At 30.4% G+C, this 13,357-nt stretch overlaps 1 protein-coding gene across 1 annotated transcript; it reads left to right on the top strand.

Annotated features, from left to right (window-relative positions):
- The first annotated feature begins 4,116 nt into the window (after positions 1-4,116).
- On the top strand, positions 4,117-12,168 carry LOC139480917 (PHD finger protein 23B-like). Its single transcript, XM_071263864.1, has 5 exons — positions 4,117-4,297; positions 4,678-4,718; positions 6,424-6,528; positions 7,912-8,044; positions 8,730-12,168. The coding sequence occupies exons 1-5, from the start codon at positions 4,276-4,278 to the stop codon at positions 8,951-8,953; spliced, it is 525 nt and encodes a 174-aa protein (XP_071119965.1). The 5' UTR covers positions 4,117-4,275; the 3' UTR covers positions 8,954-12,168.
- The last annotated feature ends 1,189 nt before the right edge of the window (positions 12,169-13,357 follow it).

Genomic DNA, 13,357 nt, shown 5'->3' with positions numbered 1-13,357 from the left:
TGTATTACAATATCAACAATCACTACTATATATGGTATTCCCTTATTAATGCTACTTTTATATTTTGATTTTAGTCTCATGTGAAGAAATCAAAAGGAGCTAAGGATGAGACTCAGATTCTAGCTCAGTTTTACTTCAATGAAGTCGAATGTTGAAGCCAGGCAAACTGTCTAAAATATACAATAAAATAATAGGAAGTAACTTGAATGTTGCATACTGTACCAACTTACTTATGTATGGAAGTCTTAAAAGGCAATTAAAAATAGTGCATGAAAAAGAAATTTGCTGTGGTAAACATTTTTTCTAGATATTGCTTTTAATTGAAGCCATCAGATACAAATGCAAAAAAAATACAACAAATGAATTAACACTATTAGTCTTAAACATTTTAAAAGAGCTATGACACATTTAACTTGGTTGGTATAATATATTGCTGTTCAAGAATCCAACATATTGTTTTCTGAGCACCATCATTCATGCCATAAATTTGATTTTGACAGAAATATGTGTACTCTACTCGCATAAAAGTAAGAGTGGGCTTAAAATTCAGATTTAAGAGAGAGGTATCAGTAAAATCCAGTTATATATTCCATGGATGAAAAATTTGTCCCATTTTTCACAAAAAATAAGAATCAAGGTTTTCTGAAATTTGGTATCAAGGTTCAAGGTTCAAGCATAGATATAATAGCCACTATGGTTCAAGTGACCTTGCTTTACTGTCAGTGTGTGATGTGTTTTAACATCCATTTCTTTTCATCTCCCTGTTTACTGAAGACAGGGAGCTGGTGTATTATCAATGAACAATAGCTCACACATAACGTCTTGTTTTACAAAAAAAAAAGGTTGACAAAAAATGGAACAGAAGCGTTAGTGTAGATATGAAATTGCAGAATTACTTGTCCCCATTTTGCTATACTTTTAGCCTTTTTTTGGTTTCATCACCATTCATCATTAGGATATTTTGGCCTCTAGCAACACTGAAGAGACATTAATTGTTAAAATGTGGATCTAGTGCAGTGATATTGGTAGGATACAAATTAATTTGATGATTCTGACAATATATAATAATATCTTTTAAAGATGGTTGAATTTCTTGATTTTGATTGTTATTTTAATCCTACTTAATAACAAGCAGAAACCTTATTTGTACTCATGCTTTAAAAGCTTTTACAAATAAGTCTGAAATCTAAAACCGTGTCTTTTTGGGGGGGCCACAGCATGTGTTGCTGCTGAGACCTACCAACTATCCCGATATATGGGGGTATCCCCAATGAGAGGTGTTGAACTGAATTTTAAAATTTATTTTATTCAATGAACATCTCAAAACTGGAATTCAAATGATTTAAAAGGATATTTAAGCACATACATACTCATTCAAACAATATAACAGTAGATTAAAGCGCTTATGACACTAAAAGAGGAGCAAAGAATCCTCTTGCCCTTTAAATCCTCCATTGAGATTTTGAAGAGTTGGCAGGTATGATTATTGGTTTGTTCAACTAGAAATAACAGTTTAAAAATATTCTTTACTGTTTATACTTCAGGATAACTTGAAAAGAAAATTTACCAATAAATTTTTGTTGATATCCTAGTGCATTGATTTTTATGTTGCATTTTATGAATAGTGTAAAGACAGACGCAGGTGTTTCTTTCCATTAAGGTATTGTTATCAACATTTAATATAGAAATAAGAAGATGTGGTATAATTGCCAATGAGACAACTCGCCATAATGACTAAAGGTCACTACGGTTTTCAACAAGTGCAAAGTCTATACTGCATAGTCAGCTATTAAAGGCCCTAAATGACAAATGTAAAACAATTTTAATTAGAGAACTAATGGTTTACATTATGTACAAAAAGATGAACCAAAAACAAGTATATTACACAGCAACAAACAACATCCTGACTTGGGACATGGCAGGATTTATGTTCACTTGTTTTAGTGAAGGCCAATGAAAGAAGATGTCGTACGTACCCATGATAAAACATTGACATGTTTATTTAAAGATATATTCATTTGTTTTAGCATCCTTGCATCTAAGCTGTATGCAGTATATGAGGCTGCACTGTGCTTCAGAATTTGAATATTGAACTTACTGGTTACATGTAGGTGTAATATGAAGAAGTATTAAAGTATGCCGTAAGCATGATGTGTCACTGAATTAGCATCATGTACTTCAGTTTTGAAGTAATACAAGGTTTTCAAAATTCCGGACCCAATTACAATTTGTTTTTATATCAAAGCAAACTTTTCGACTGGTCATAAATTTTAACCAACTGCTGGAAAACAACAGTGCAAGGTGATATAAAGATAAAACGTAATTACAATTCTTCAAAACTTTAATTCCACTTCATTGCTATTATGAAAACATAGCTAAATATTTTCTGTGCATATTAATTGTTATTGTAGGTAATCATTTGAAAGGTCAGAGGTAGTAATTATTATAGTATTTAGTTTAAATTTCTAACCATTTTGGTTTGATAAAACAAAGTCAGACTTTTGAATGAACTGCATTACTTACAGTCAAGAAATAGTATTATGTACATATCCTGATCAAATGGGATTAGTATTTATAATAACCAATTGACATGAGATATATATGTTACTACATATTTAGTATTTATTCACCTCTGTTTCAAGGTAAACACTAGTCTTAACCTCATGTCTTTCCTTATTTGGACTTATGGATACCGTAGTTGTCTAGTTGGCAATCATCTTATATTAGATGTACTTTAAAGGGATATCCATTGCCATATATACATAAAGTCAGGGACAGATCCAGCCATTTGAAAAAGGGGGAGGGGCCAACCCAGAATGAAGGTGGGGTTCCAACCAGATGTTCCCATTCAAATGCATTGATCGTCCAAAAAAAAGAGGGGGGTTCCCATTCTTTTTTTGGAACAGTATTCAAAATTTATATAATATTGGAACTTTGAAGGTTTGAGTCATCTTTCAGATTTATAATTATAAGGTAAATTAATTATGGTGGCTTTAAATAGTTTTTTTCTATTAAAGATTTGTACATTTTCTTTTTTTTTTATGGAACAAAAATCCTTTATCTGATCCAATCTTCAAAAATGTACTTCTATTGGTGTCTTTCTGTAACCTTATTTTGGCAGTGAATTAGCAACAGCTTTTCTGTGAGGCCTTTCCTAGGCTAGAATCTAGGCAACTCAAGAGGCATCTGTGAAACTGGAAACACATGGAAAATATTAGAAAGTTAGCAGATAAACTTCAATCTGTCATCTCACTTATTTTTCAAGTGGGTCACAATGGAGTCTATAGCGTGACACAGGATTGCCGTTTTTTTGTAAGCGTAACACATGAAATACAAATTATTGTGCTGTGAAAACGGGAAATGAAGTCTAGCGGGACACAGGAAATTACAAAAAAAATGAGAATTGCTTACGTACATAGTGTATGCGGGATTCGGGATCAGAACCCCCCAATGACACCCCCTTTCAAGTGCTCCATGATTATGTATTAATTTAATTGTTTATAAAGATTAATAAACTGCGGACCCAGATGCAGATAGTAAATTAGCAACCACACATATGCCATGTTAAATCTTAGAAAAATATAAACATTAAAAATTATACACCTGCAACTATAATTTTTTGTTAGTCCAGATAATCATGCCGTCTTCTGAGGGTATTTTTATATTTGGATTTTTTTAGTTCCCTCGCAGGAGGGCGTCCAAAAAAAATTATAAAATAGCCGTCCAAGGCGTCATAATTATTTGGACTAATTTTTTGTATGTTGAAACAATTAGTCCTATAACATATGACCTCAGGGGCATTATTTACTATTTCTATTTGCTGTTCTGATATTTTACTTTTACTATCAATGTGCCACCGCATTAAAAAAAAAAAGATGAACATATCAGTATAAAAACGTTAAAAATTGAATAAGAATGCGAAGTCAGGGACCCAAGCTTTAGATCTTTCATAGGTTTATAATATCCCTGATAAAATATTTTGCAAAGTATATGTTAGTATTGTCTTTATGTACATTGAAATTGACTGACCTCTCAAAAAGTTTAAATATTCCCGCCACTTTTTCTTTGAGCGACCTTCACCTAAAATTACAACAAATCTAAATTTAGAAACCGATTGACGTTCATGCTAATTTTGCAGGTCGTGACCTGCGCAAAGGTTGCGACGCATAGTATCCCATTTCCACAGGAAGGAACCGTTTGCATGTCAGCCGACTGGATTTCGAAGTTTTTAATCGTGGATTGTTCTGTATTTAGTGAAAGGAAATTAGTTAAAGGATGACAGAAGATATCTTTAAAGGTATGGTTTTGATATTTTATACTTTTTGTCGACAGATTTCCTGTAAATATTTCGTATGCAGTGACTTTTGTTAGAGGCAGTCTGTCGATTTCACAAACGCTCGTCTCCATGGTCAAAACATTTGATGTAATTGTCCAGAAAACAACTGATTTGTAACGAATTTTTGTTCGAATAGGATTCGGGTATTAAGATTTATTCATATTTTGTTGGTGTCCTATCTCATCATTCAATATTTAAACTGATTTTGAAGATTTAAAATTTGGTAAACAATAAGCCGAGTCCTCCATATTCTTTTGTGTGTACAGAAATTGTTTATCTTTGAACAGTTGTTACAGATTGTATGAGTTGTGGTGTTAATCGAGTTCTTCATATTATTTCAGCTCCTAAAAACAGGAAACCTCTGGGAAGATCAGAATATGAGGTAAGAAATGTTGATATATTTTCTTTGAAAATTTCGTTATCAAAGATGGCGGCTTGGTATTTCTGAACAAGTCGGCCATGACTGGGTCGTTTTACAACCGTTTAAATTATTTTCAGGGCTAAAAAAGAGAAGGGTTCCATACAAAATAATGTACTGTTGATTGTTTGTAATGTTGATTTCGATATTATCAACATGAACTTTAGATCTAAGTTATTTGTCATGTGTCCAAAAATTGAATGGGGGAACAGCAGACAAATCAAAACATATACAACAATTATTAACAGAAATCATTTCTAGACAATGTATTTCTTTTGAATAATATTTTGTCGCTAAAGAGGATGATAAAATAGTTCAACAGGAATAATGATGTTTTGTTTTTATGAAAATTGTATTTTTGAGGGGTGAAGGACACTGCTGTCACTACAGCATGTTAACTTAGTCAGTCTTTAATTTCCTATTGCATGTCTAGTAAGTCTGTGTATTTCGTTGAGTGAATAAGAACATAAAAAAGGACAGGTCAGCTTTAAATAAATATTCTACATCAACTCGTTCAACATACTGATGATATAATCAAACCGATTTAAATCTACTGTGCTAGTCATTTACTTGTCTATGCTGCATATGCATGTGATATGATTATTATTACAATCCAAGATTTATAAATGAAAACCTTTCAAAGTACTTTTAAAAAAAGGTTAGCTTCAGACTTCTTGCAATTTTTGACTTGATAAAGGTTCAAGTAAATTTAACCCAGAAAGAGAAAATATCTCACTTCAAAGTGAAAAAAAGTGATTGTTTTTTGTCTAAATTCAAATAATAATGTCAATATTGAATTCTGTGACAATTTACCAGACATAGTTTGATGTCTTACAATCACTTTTACTTTGTGTGTGTTTCTCTTGCAGCGTCAGCATATTACAGGGACATCTTTGATATCCAGTAATTGCATACAAATAATAATAAGGTTTGAAATATTATACATGTACCACCACTGATAAGTAAAAATAATAGTGAAACTTCAGGTATATTCTTATTAGAAAGAATCCATAACAAACCAAAACAACATGTATGAAGGTTTGGACTTGATCTGAAAAACAAAAATAAGTCTCTTCTGTTAATTTAAACACCTGACATTGAGTATAAGGAGCAAAGACTGGTTTTATTTAGTTCTTAGTCATAATAATGTGTTTGGTAGGAAGCCATGTTTGTTCTCTCTTTTTGTCCTAGTTGACCTCTGAGTTAAAGTTATAATTTGTTCTCATCATGCTCATCTCATCATGTTCATGCTGAACTTGTATGAAAGATTTCCCACTTGATATTACACAAATATCATTAATTTTTTTTATGCATGCTTCATTAAAGATGTACATGTACTCAATTGTTATGGTTTGGATTGACAGATCTGAAAATACAAAGAGAGTAACTTAAACTTTTTTGTCTTAAATTTTTTGAAGCAAAATAATTGAAATGATATACAATTTATATTGATTTTGGAGACCTTTTTGTATAGTTTTGAATTAATCATTGTTCAACAGTGCAAAATTTGAAATCATTTGTCTTAATCATACATGTACATACATATTTTTTTATTATTCACTAAAACTTGGTTTTTAAAGCATTTTATTTTATGAACATTTGTCTACACATACATTGACATATAATGGTTCTTTATAATTTAGTTTATTTATTGTTGCATTTATTTCAGCATACTGGAAGTTCGCCTCCAAAGAAAAAGAAAACCAAAGAAGATTTTTATGCTTTTTGTACCATGATTTTGGAATATACACAGTATGAATCAAATAAACATGATGTGAGTAGTGATTCAGACAAAAAGTGCTTGACCATATAAATTTGTTATGGAAAACTATCTACCTTATCCATATTCTAATTTAGACATTTGTAACTGTTTTCATTCATCCGTTTACGGGACATAGTATGGTATACCATTGTCCGTCTGTCCATCCGCCGTCAACATGTCAGACAATAGCTTAAAAAACGTTTACCAATTTGCATAAAACTTTGGTGAATTGTATATATCTTTTGACGTGAGCTCCCTTTCAATTTTTACGAATTTTAGATTTTACTCTATGAGTTACAGGGTTTTATTCATTAAAAAAGGGGAAATTTTCAAGTTTTCTGACAATAACTATATAACGCTTTCAGCAATTCTCATGAAAATTTGGTGAATTGTTTATATCTATTTATGTTAGCTCTTTTTAGATTGTCATAAGTTTCAAATATGACATTGAGAAGTAATTGAACTTCATTCTTTGAAAATGTGACAGACGTATCATGCACTCATGACAAGTTTCATGTTTATTTTAAACATTATGTTTCAATATGATAGATATAAAAAGATTTGGTGTGAGACAAGTCTCAGACAACTCTCCATCCAAGTCACAATTTGTAAAAGTAAACCATTATAGGTCAAAGTATGGCCTTGACACAATACCTTGGCTCACACCTTCAAACTAAATTTGAAAAAAAATTGTAATTCTTGATGAAATACTTACTTAATTTTAATGTCAGTTTTGTACATGTTTCATGATTGCTCAGAACAGCAAATGTTCCTAAACATCCTTATGCAGGATTTCCTAGAATGCTGTAAATTAAGTACATATATACTGTATCAAATAATTCAGTGAGCCACTTTATTTGTCCAAACAATGATTATTTAATTGCTACAATAAACAAATGTAACTGAATATCTAATTACAAATATGTAAAATGAAAATAGATTGCTGATTGAAATTGATTTTCTGATCATTGATTTCTAAAGATCAAAGCTTATAACTTCCTGGTTGAGTGAACAATTACAATAGTTATTGTAGAATGTATTGGGAGGGGTGACATTTCCTTGGGGCATTTTTCACACTTGCAGGTATAAAAGTACTGTAACATACAAACATGTCATAATTTGTATAGACTAAATACTTGTAATTGTAAACATATGTCTTCAGGGGAAGGAAAAAACAGTGGGTAATGCATATATTGCATTATCAGGATCAAAGACTAAATCTCCTCAAATATTTTAAATTGTTTGAATCTAGAACAAATTTATATATGTGAAAATGTATGATTACAAAGTGAAGCTTTTCTTTTACTCTTTAAAATGTTTAACCAATTTAAATATGAATTCAGTTTGACTTGTGATCTAGATTGGAATGAAGAATTGTTAACTTGTAATTTTTAGGAAATGAGAAGTCAGCACAACGCCAGTCCCTTAGACAGCAGTGGGAGTACTGCAGATAGCTATACATCAGACACAACCCTCTCTGCTGGCAGTCCCAGTCATCTATCAATGGGTCCAGATATGCCGGATTCAGGTAAGATTGTCTTCCTTGTTTAGTTGTGCCCTTAGATTCAATCATCCCTGGTATGAAAGTGACAGTCCCAGTAATAAGTTGACTGTTACAGACATGCCAGGTTTTGATAAGTTTCCTTTGCTGTTTCACTGTTGAGTTGAAATACTACTTCACTAGTCCATCATTACAACTATCCTTGTCTAACTTTGGTAAGAACAACTTCCTTTTCTGTTGGACACTGAGTCACTCCAATCAGTACAGACAGCCATGGCCAAGACTCAAAAGACTGAATTTTGATACAGTCTCAATTATGTCAATCAGTTCTTTCCATTGATCCAGGTCAGATTAAAGACTGTCTAACTCAGGATTAACTGTCTGTTCATTGTTTTGTACATGTAGTAACAATCTCATCTGAGGAGAAGATCTTTGATTTTAAGTTTGTTGTATTGTTTCAACACTGTCCCAGTTAAGTCATGCACAAAATGTAGTCAACATTTCTCATCCTTGGAAGAAGATAAATGGAATTGTACAACATGAATACAAATATTGCAGACAGAATTGAGAAAATTATTCATTATTTACATTTACAAAAGATTGATATATGTGAATCCATCAGACAAATTGTATTAATTTAAACTTTGTTAGAGTAAAATGAAACAAATTGTTTTTTTGACAAACTTGATTCTATTATCATACTATTTTTCAGATGACGAGTCGTATGAGTTGATAACCTGTTTCTGTATGAAGCCTTATGGAGGAAGACCAATGATTGAATGTTCGGTGTGTGAAACATGGATTCATCTGTCGTGTGCTAAAATTCGTAAAAACAATATCCCTGAAACATTTGTCTGTAACAATTGTAGAGACAATCGCTTCACAAAGAGGAAATCTTCACGGACAAGAATTGAAAACAACAAATTTGTTGTGTAGTTTATTATAGTGCTATTGTTTTTGTTTACTATTATACATGTTATATACATAAATTTTATGTTTTAACTCAAATCACCATATTATTGTCTTTAATGGAAATTTAATTCATTTGCTCTACACAAATTTTTTTCTGTACAATCTCAATATTTTAAAACTGTCCTGTTACAACTATAAACAATTTTATCTTTACTAGATTTAGCAACAAATGGTTAATGTTTCTAAAAATAAGTGGTTATTGGTATGATATATTAGTTTGTTTATTGTCAGAATTATATATCATACTTCTGTCTAAATATGAAGCAAAAAGAAAATTAAATTCACAAATAAGGACATAATGTGGTGATTTGTTTATCGTGCTGAGAATATGTCTAAATCCATACAGAAATCTTCATCTTGGTTTTCCACCTCAAAACTTAGACAATTGAATAGTTTATAAATATTAAGACTTCTCTATTATTTAAAAAAAAAAAAAACAAGAACAAGTTTTTAGTAAACATGGTAAAGCATTTAAAATTATGAAAGATCTGACAGATATTATGTTTACATTAAAATAAAATGTTTTTATATTTGTATGCATACATGATTTGTGAATTAAATTTCCTATGAGATTTGTTGAGATGAATAATTCTTAAACCAATTAACATTTAATTTATACAGTTATGGGGAGTATACAACAAGATGTTAGATTTCTGTACTTAATAATGTTTCTGTCAGTGCTCAGATTATGGAGAAATCGAGGGTCAAGGCAGCTATTTTTGTGTTCAATTGAATTATTTCATTTGACAAAATAATTGTGTATAGGAAAATGATATCATCAAATTTATTATAAGATATATTATATAAGTGATAAGCTATTTTTACATGTACATATAGTTTCTATAATGCCAGTATATGGGATCTCCTAAATATCTGAAATCTTGACCTAGATATATTTTCAAGCACTTTTTGTCTGTAGTGGTTTATAAATGTCTTGTTGATATGCTTTATCCTCATTTCTTACAATGATTTTGTATTAAGGAATAACCACAGGCTATTTTAGGGGGGTGCTCCTCTCCCCTAAATTTTTACCTTTACTTATTTACTTAATATCGACCTTTAATTTTAGATCAAATTCAGAAACATGTTAAAGAAAATAATTGTTTATCAGTAGAATTTTAGTAAGTTACTTATGATAAACTGTTTAATTTTTGTCATAACAGTTTAGGATACATATACACTTGTGTATAAATAAAAGTATTGCATATGGGTTAAATTTATAAATATTTTTTTTCAATTGAATTGAAATGACAATATTTTAAGCACCACCCTTTTACAATGTATGTGGTGATCCCTGAACTGGTATAAGTAGACCAGTAACAACATTTTTACAGTCTCTCCCTAATGAAGAAAAATCATTGTAACAAGTGTGTGTAAACTACAACAAGGCAAACAAATCCTGCCAATTGTCAAAGAATTGTATAGTTACAGTTTTACATTTGTTATACTTTTAAATAATGTGAATTATGTTGATAATGAGAATATGTATCTACTATGTTATGAAACTATTTTGCCATTGCATTGAAGAAATAAATAACCAATAATATTAGTAAACCAAGTTCATTTTCCTTGTTAAAATACTAGAACTCTTGATAACAAAGCTCTCAAAACTGGTGAAAATTATATTGAAACAATGTTTATTCAACATAATTACAACCTGTTTTGTCTGCTTAGAATGAGTTCAAATTTCAATTCTGATACCTGAAGTTTCGTTTAGGTAACCATAGCACAGTCATTAGAAAAGTGGAAGGGGGATATGTCAGTACTTAGTGAAGAATTAAGACTGGTAGAAATGAGAAATTTTATTCTATGTAGAGAAACATGTCATATATGCAAGGGCAGCTTTTCATGGTACAAAATACATTTTTCTTTAGATTTCTAAATTTATCAACATGAAATTGTAAATATTGAAACTAGTACCTCAACATTCCTCTGAATGAATTGTACAAATTTCTTTTTGTAAATAAATAACAGTAGATATATTTTACTAACTTAAAATTTCCATTGTTTGAAAAATCATTATGCAATTGCAAACAAAGCTTTCGTTAGTCTTTCATCTTTGTGTCTCTAAGATAAAGCTTGGTTTCTTTTATATGTAATAAATTCATCATGATGATTACTTATCTCAGTCTAGAACATCCATGTACTGAATCAAAATTTGATCATTTGTCAGATTGTGCATTGTCTGCTTGGAGTTTTTAATGTCATTATTTACATCCTACATAGTTTTACCAAGTATCTTTTAAAACATTTCTTGGAAAGTGTAAAATATTGTTTATACCTAAAATAATCTACATAATTTCATTGTAAATTAACACATCAATATAATCATTGGCTCTTAATCATTGGAGTTAGACATTTTAAAATGTCATTGTTTTGGTGCATTTTCTTAATGTTCTTGTGATATTATTTTTAACATTATAGGAAAACTGTGAACGGAAAATAATGATAATTTTAGCATTGGCTTTATAGAATTTGAAGTACAATTTGTGTACAAAAAAAAATGTATGCGTCTAAAAGTAAACCAAAATTAATACTATTTTCCTTTTTGAAATTTTTATAAATAGATAGGAAATACCTATTTTTTAAGCAGAAAATAAAAAAATTGAATATTTTAATGTAGAAGGTCACATACTATTGAACCATTTATCTGATTAAATAAAACTCTTGGCAGACTATTGGTACATTACTTTGTTGCATTGTATTTTTACATGAGGCATTGGAGTATTTTACAAGATTTTAGTATTTGTTAAGTTTTGTTTTTGAACGTTATAATTTATTATTTTAAATTGAATTACCGAAGAGTAAGGTTTCTAGGAACTTGTCTGTTTGTGCCAGTTTGTCAAATCAACTATGAAATTGAAAAAGGCGAATTTGAACTTTTCTTTTTTTTTCTTTTTACAAAAAATTTCAAAATTGTTAATACGAAATCCTTATTAAAGTCAAAATTTAAATGCATGAAAATATAAGATTTATTTTTTAAATCAGTTGTTTCCAAACCAACATGAATGTCTGTTAAATGACAGGATACAAGTTTCCATAGAAAATTTAAAGATAAAAATGAACGCCTTACTATTCATTATTGACAAAACCTAGAGATATTATACATTTTGTATAAAATTTGAAAAAAGTTTTAGCAAAACTGTTGTAAAAAATGTGAATAAAATTATACAAATCAATGTTTTAATTTTGTTTGTTGCTTGCAAAATGTGTCCATGTTAACTTTGTAAAGGTACTGATTTTTTCATGATAATTCTAATTTATGTGACAAACCTGTTCTCATCCTGAATATACTTTATATTTGCCACTGGAATATAAACAGCCACTCATCCTTTCTTGGTTCACACTTGAAAAACAAACTGATGTGATGTTGCTGGAACTATTTTCATAATACATTCAACATAGTGTTGAGTTTACTCATCATGGAGATATGAAGGGTGAAATTGAAAGAAGAAAATACAAAAAATGTTTGGGTTAGAATTACAGATGTAGAAGGATTACACACATTTTAGTCTCACTGCAATTACTATCCTGGTTCATCTATAACTATTTGTACAAAGCTTTATATTTCAGTAGGTAGAAGACATGAAGCCTTGGCTCACACCGAAAACAGCAAGCTATACCCAAAATGGACTAGTGTTAACAAATCCAACAGGAAAACCACCAGTCTAATCTATATATAAAAAAAGAAACACTAATGAACCACATCAATAAAAACATCCCCTGAACATCAGCTCTCGACTGACAACAGGTGCAAACCAATGCAGTTGGTTTAAACTTTTTGACAGGTGCAAGCAGTTAAGGCAACTATTTAAATTACTATGGCTTTGTCTCAATTGTTCATTGAACTTGGTGTCATTTTTGTCTTGCCTGCGATGAAATTTGCTGTATGTGACAGGTATTACTTTTCAGCAGAGTTAAATATTGGTATAAAGCTTTATATTTCAGAAGGTAGAAAAACATGAATGCTTCATACCTTGTATGCAGATGTCACATTATGAAGTTTATGTCTGTCTTGTGTCCAATGTAGTGTATGGAATGTCAGTCTGGCTGGTTTCATCTGACCTTGACCTCATTTATGGTTCATTGGTCAATGTTAAGTTTTTAAATGACTGCAAAGATTTTAAATATTTGGTCGTATATTGGTATCATGGCGGCAGCAATTTTTTTAAAGGGGTTCATATTTTTTTGCCCAAATTTTTTGAAATTTCTTGTTTTTGAAAAGTTTCAAGAAGAAATCGTCAATGCACAGTATTGCACATTAGATTTGTAAGATCTTTGACCACATTTATTTAGTGCCGGTAACCTATTATATATCATGTTTGGTGAATGAAATAATTTTCAGGTGTACATGTCCGACATGTATGC

Source organism: Mytilus edulis, chromosome 7, assembly GCF_963676685.1.
Source record: "Mytilus edulis chromosome 7, xbMytEdul2.2, whole genome shotgun sequence".
Lineage (NCBI taxonomy): Eukaryota > Metazoa > Mollusca > Bivalvia > Mytilida > Mytilidae > Mytilus > Mytilus edulis.
This window is presented reverse-complemented; position numbering and strand designations above follow the sequence as displayed.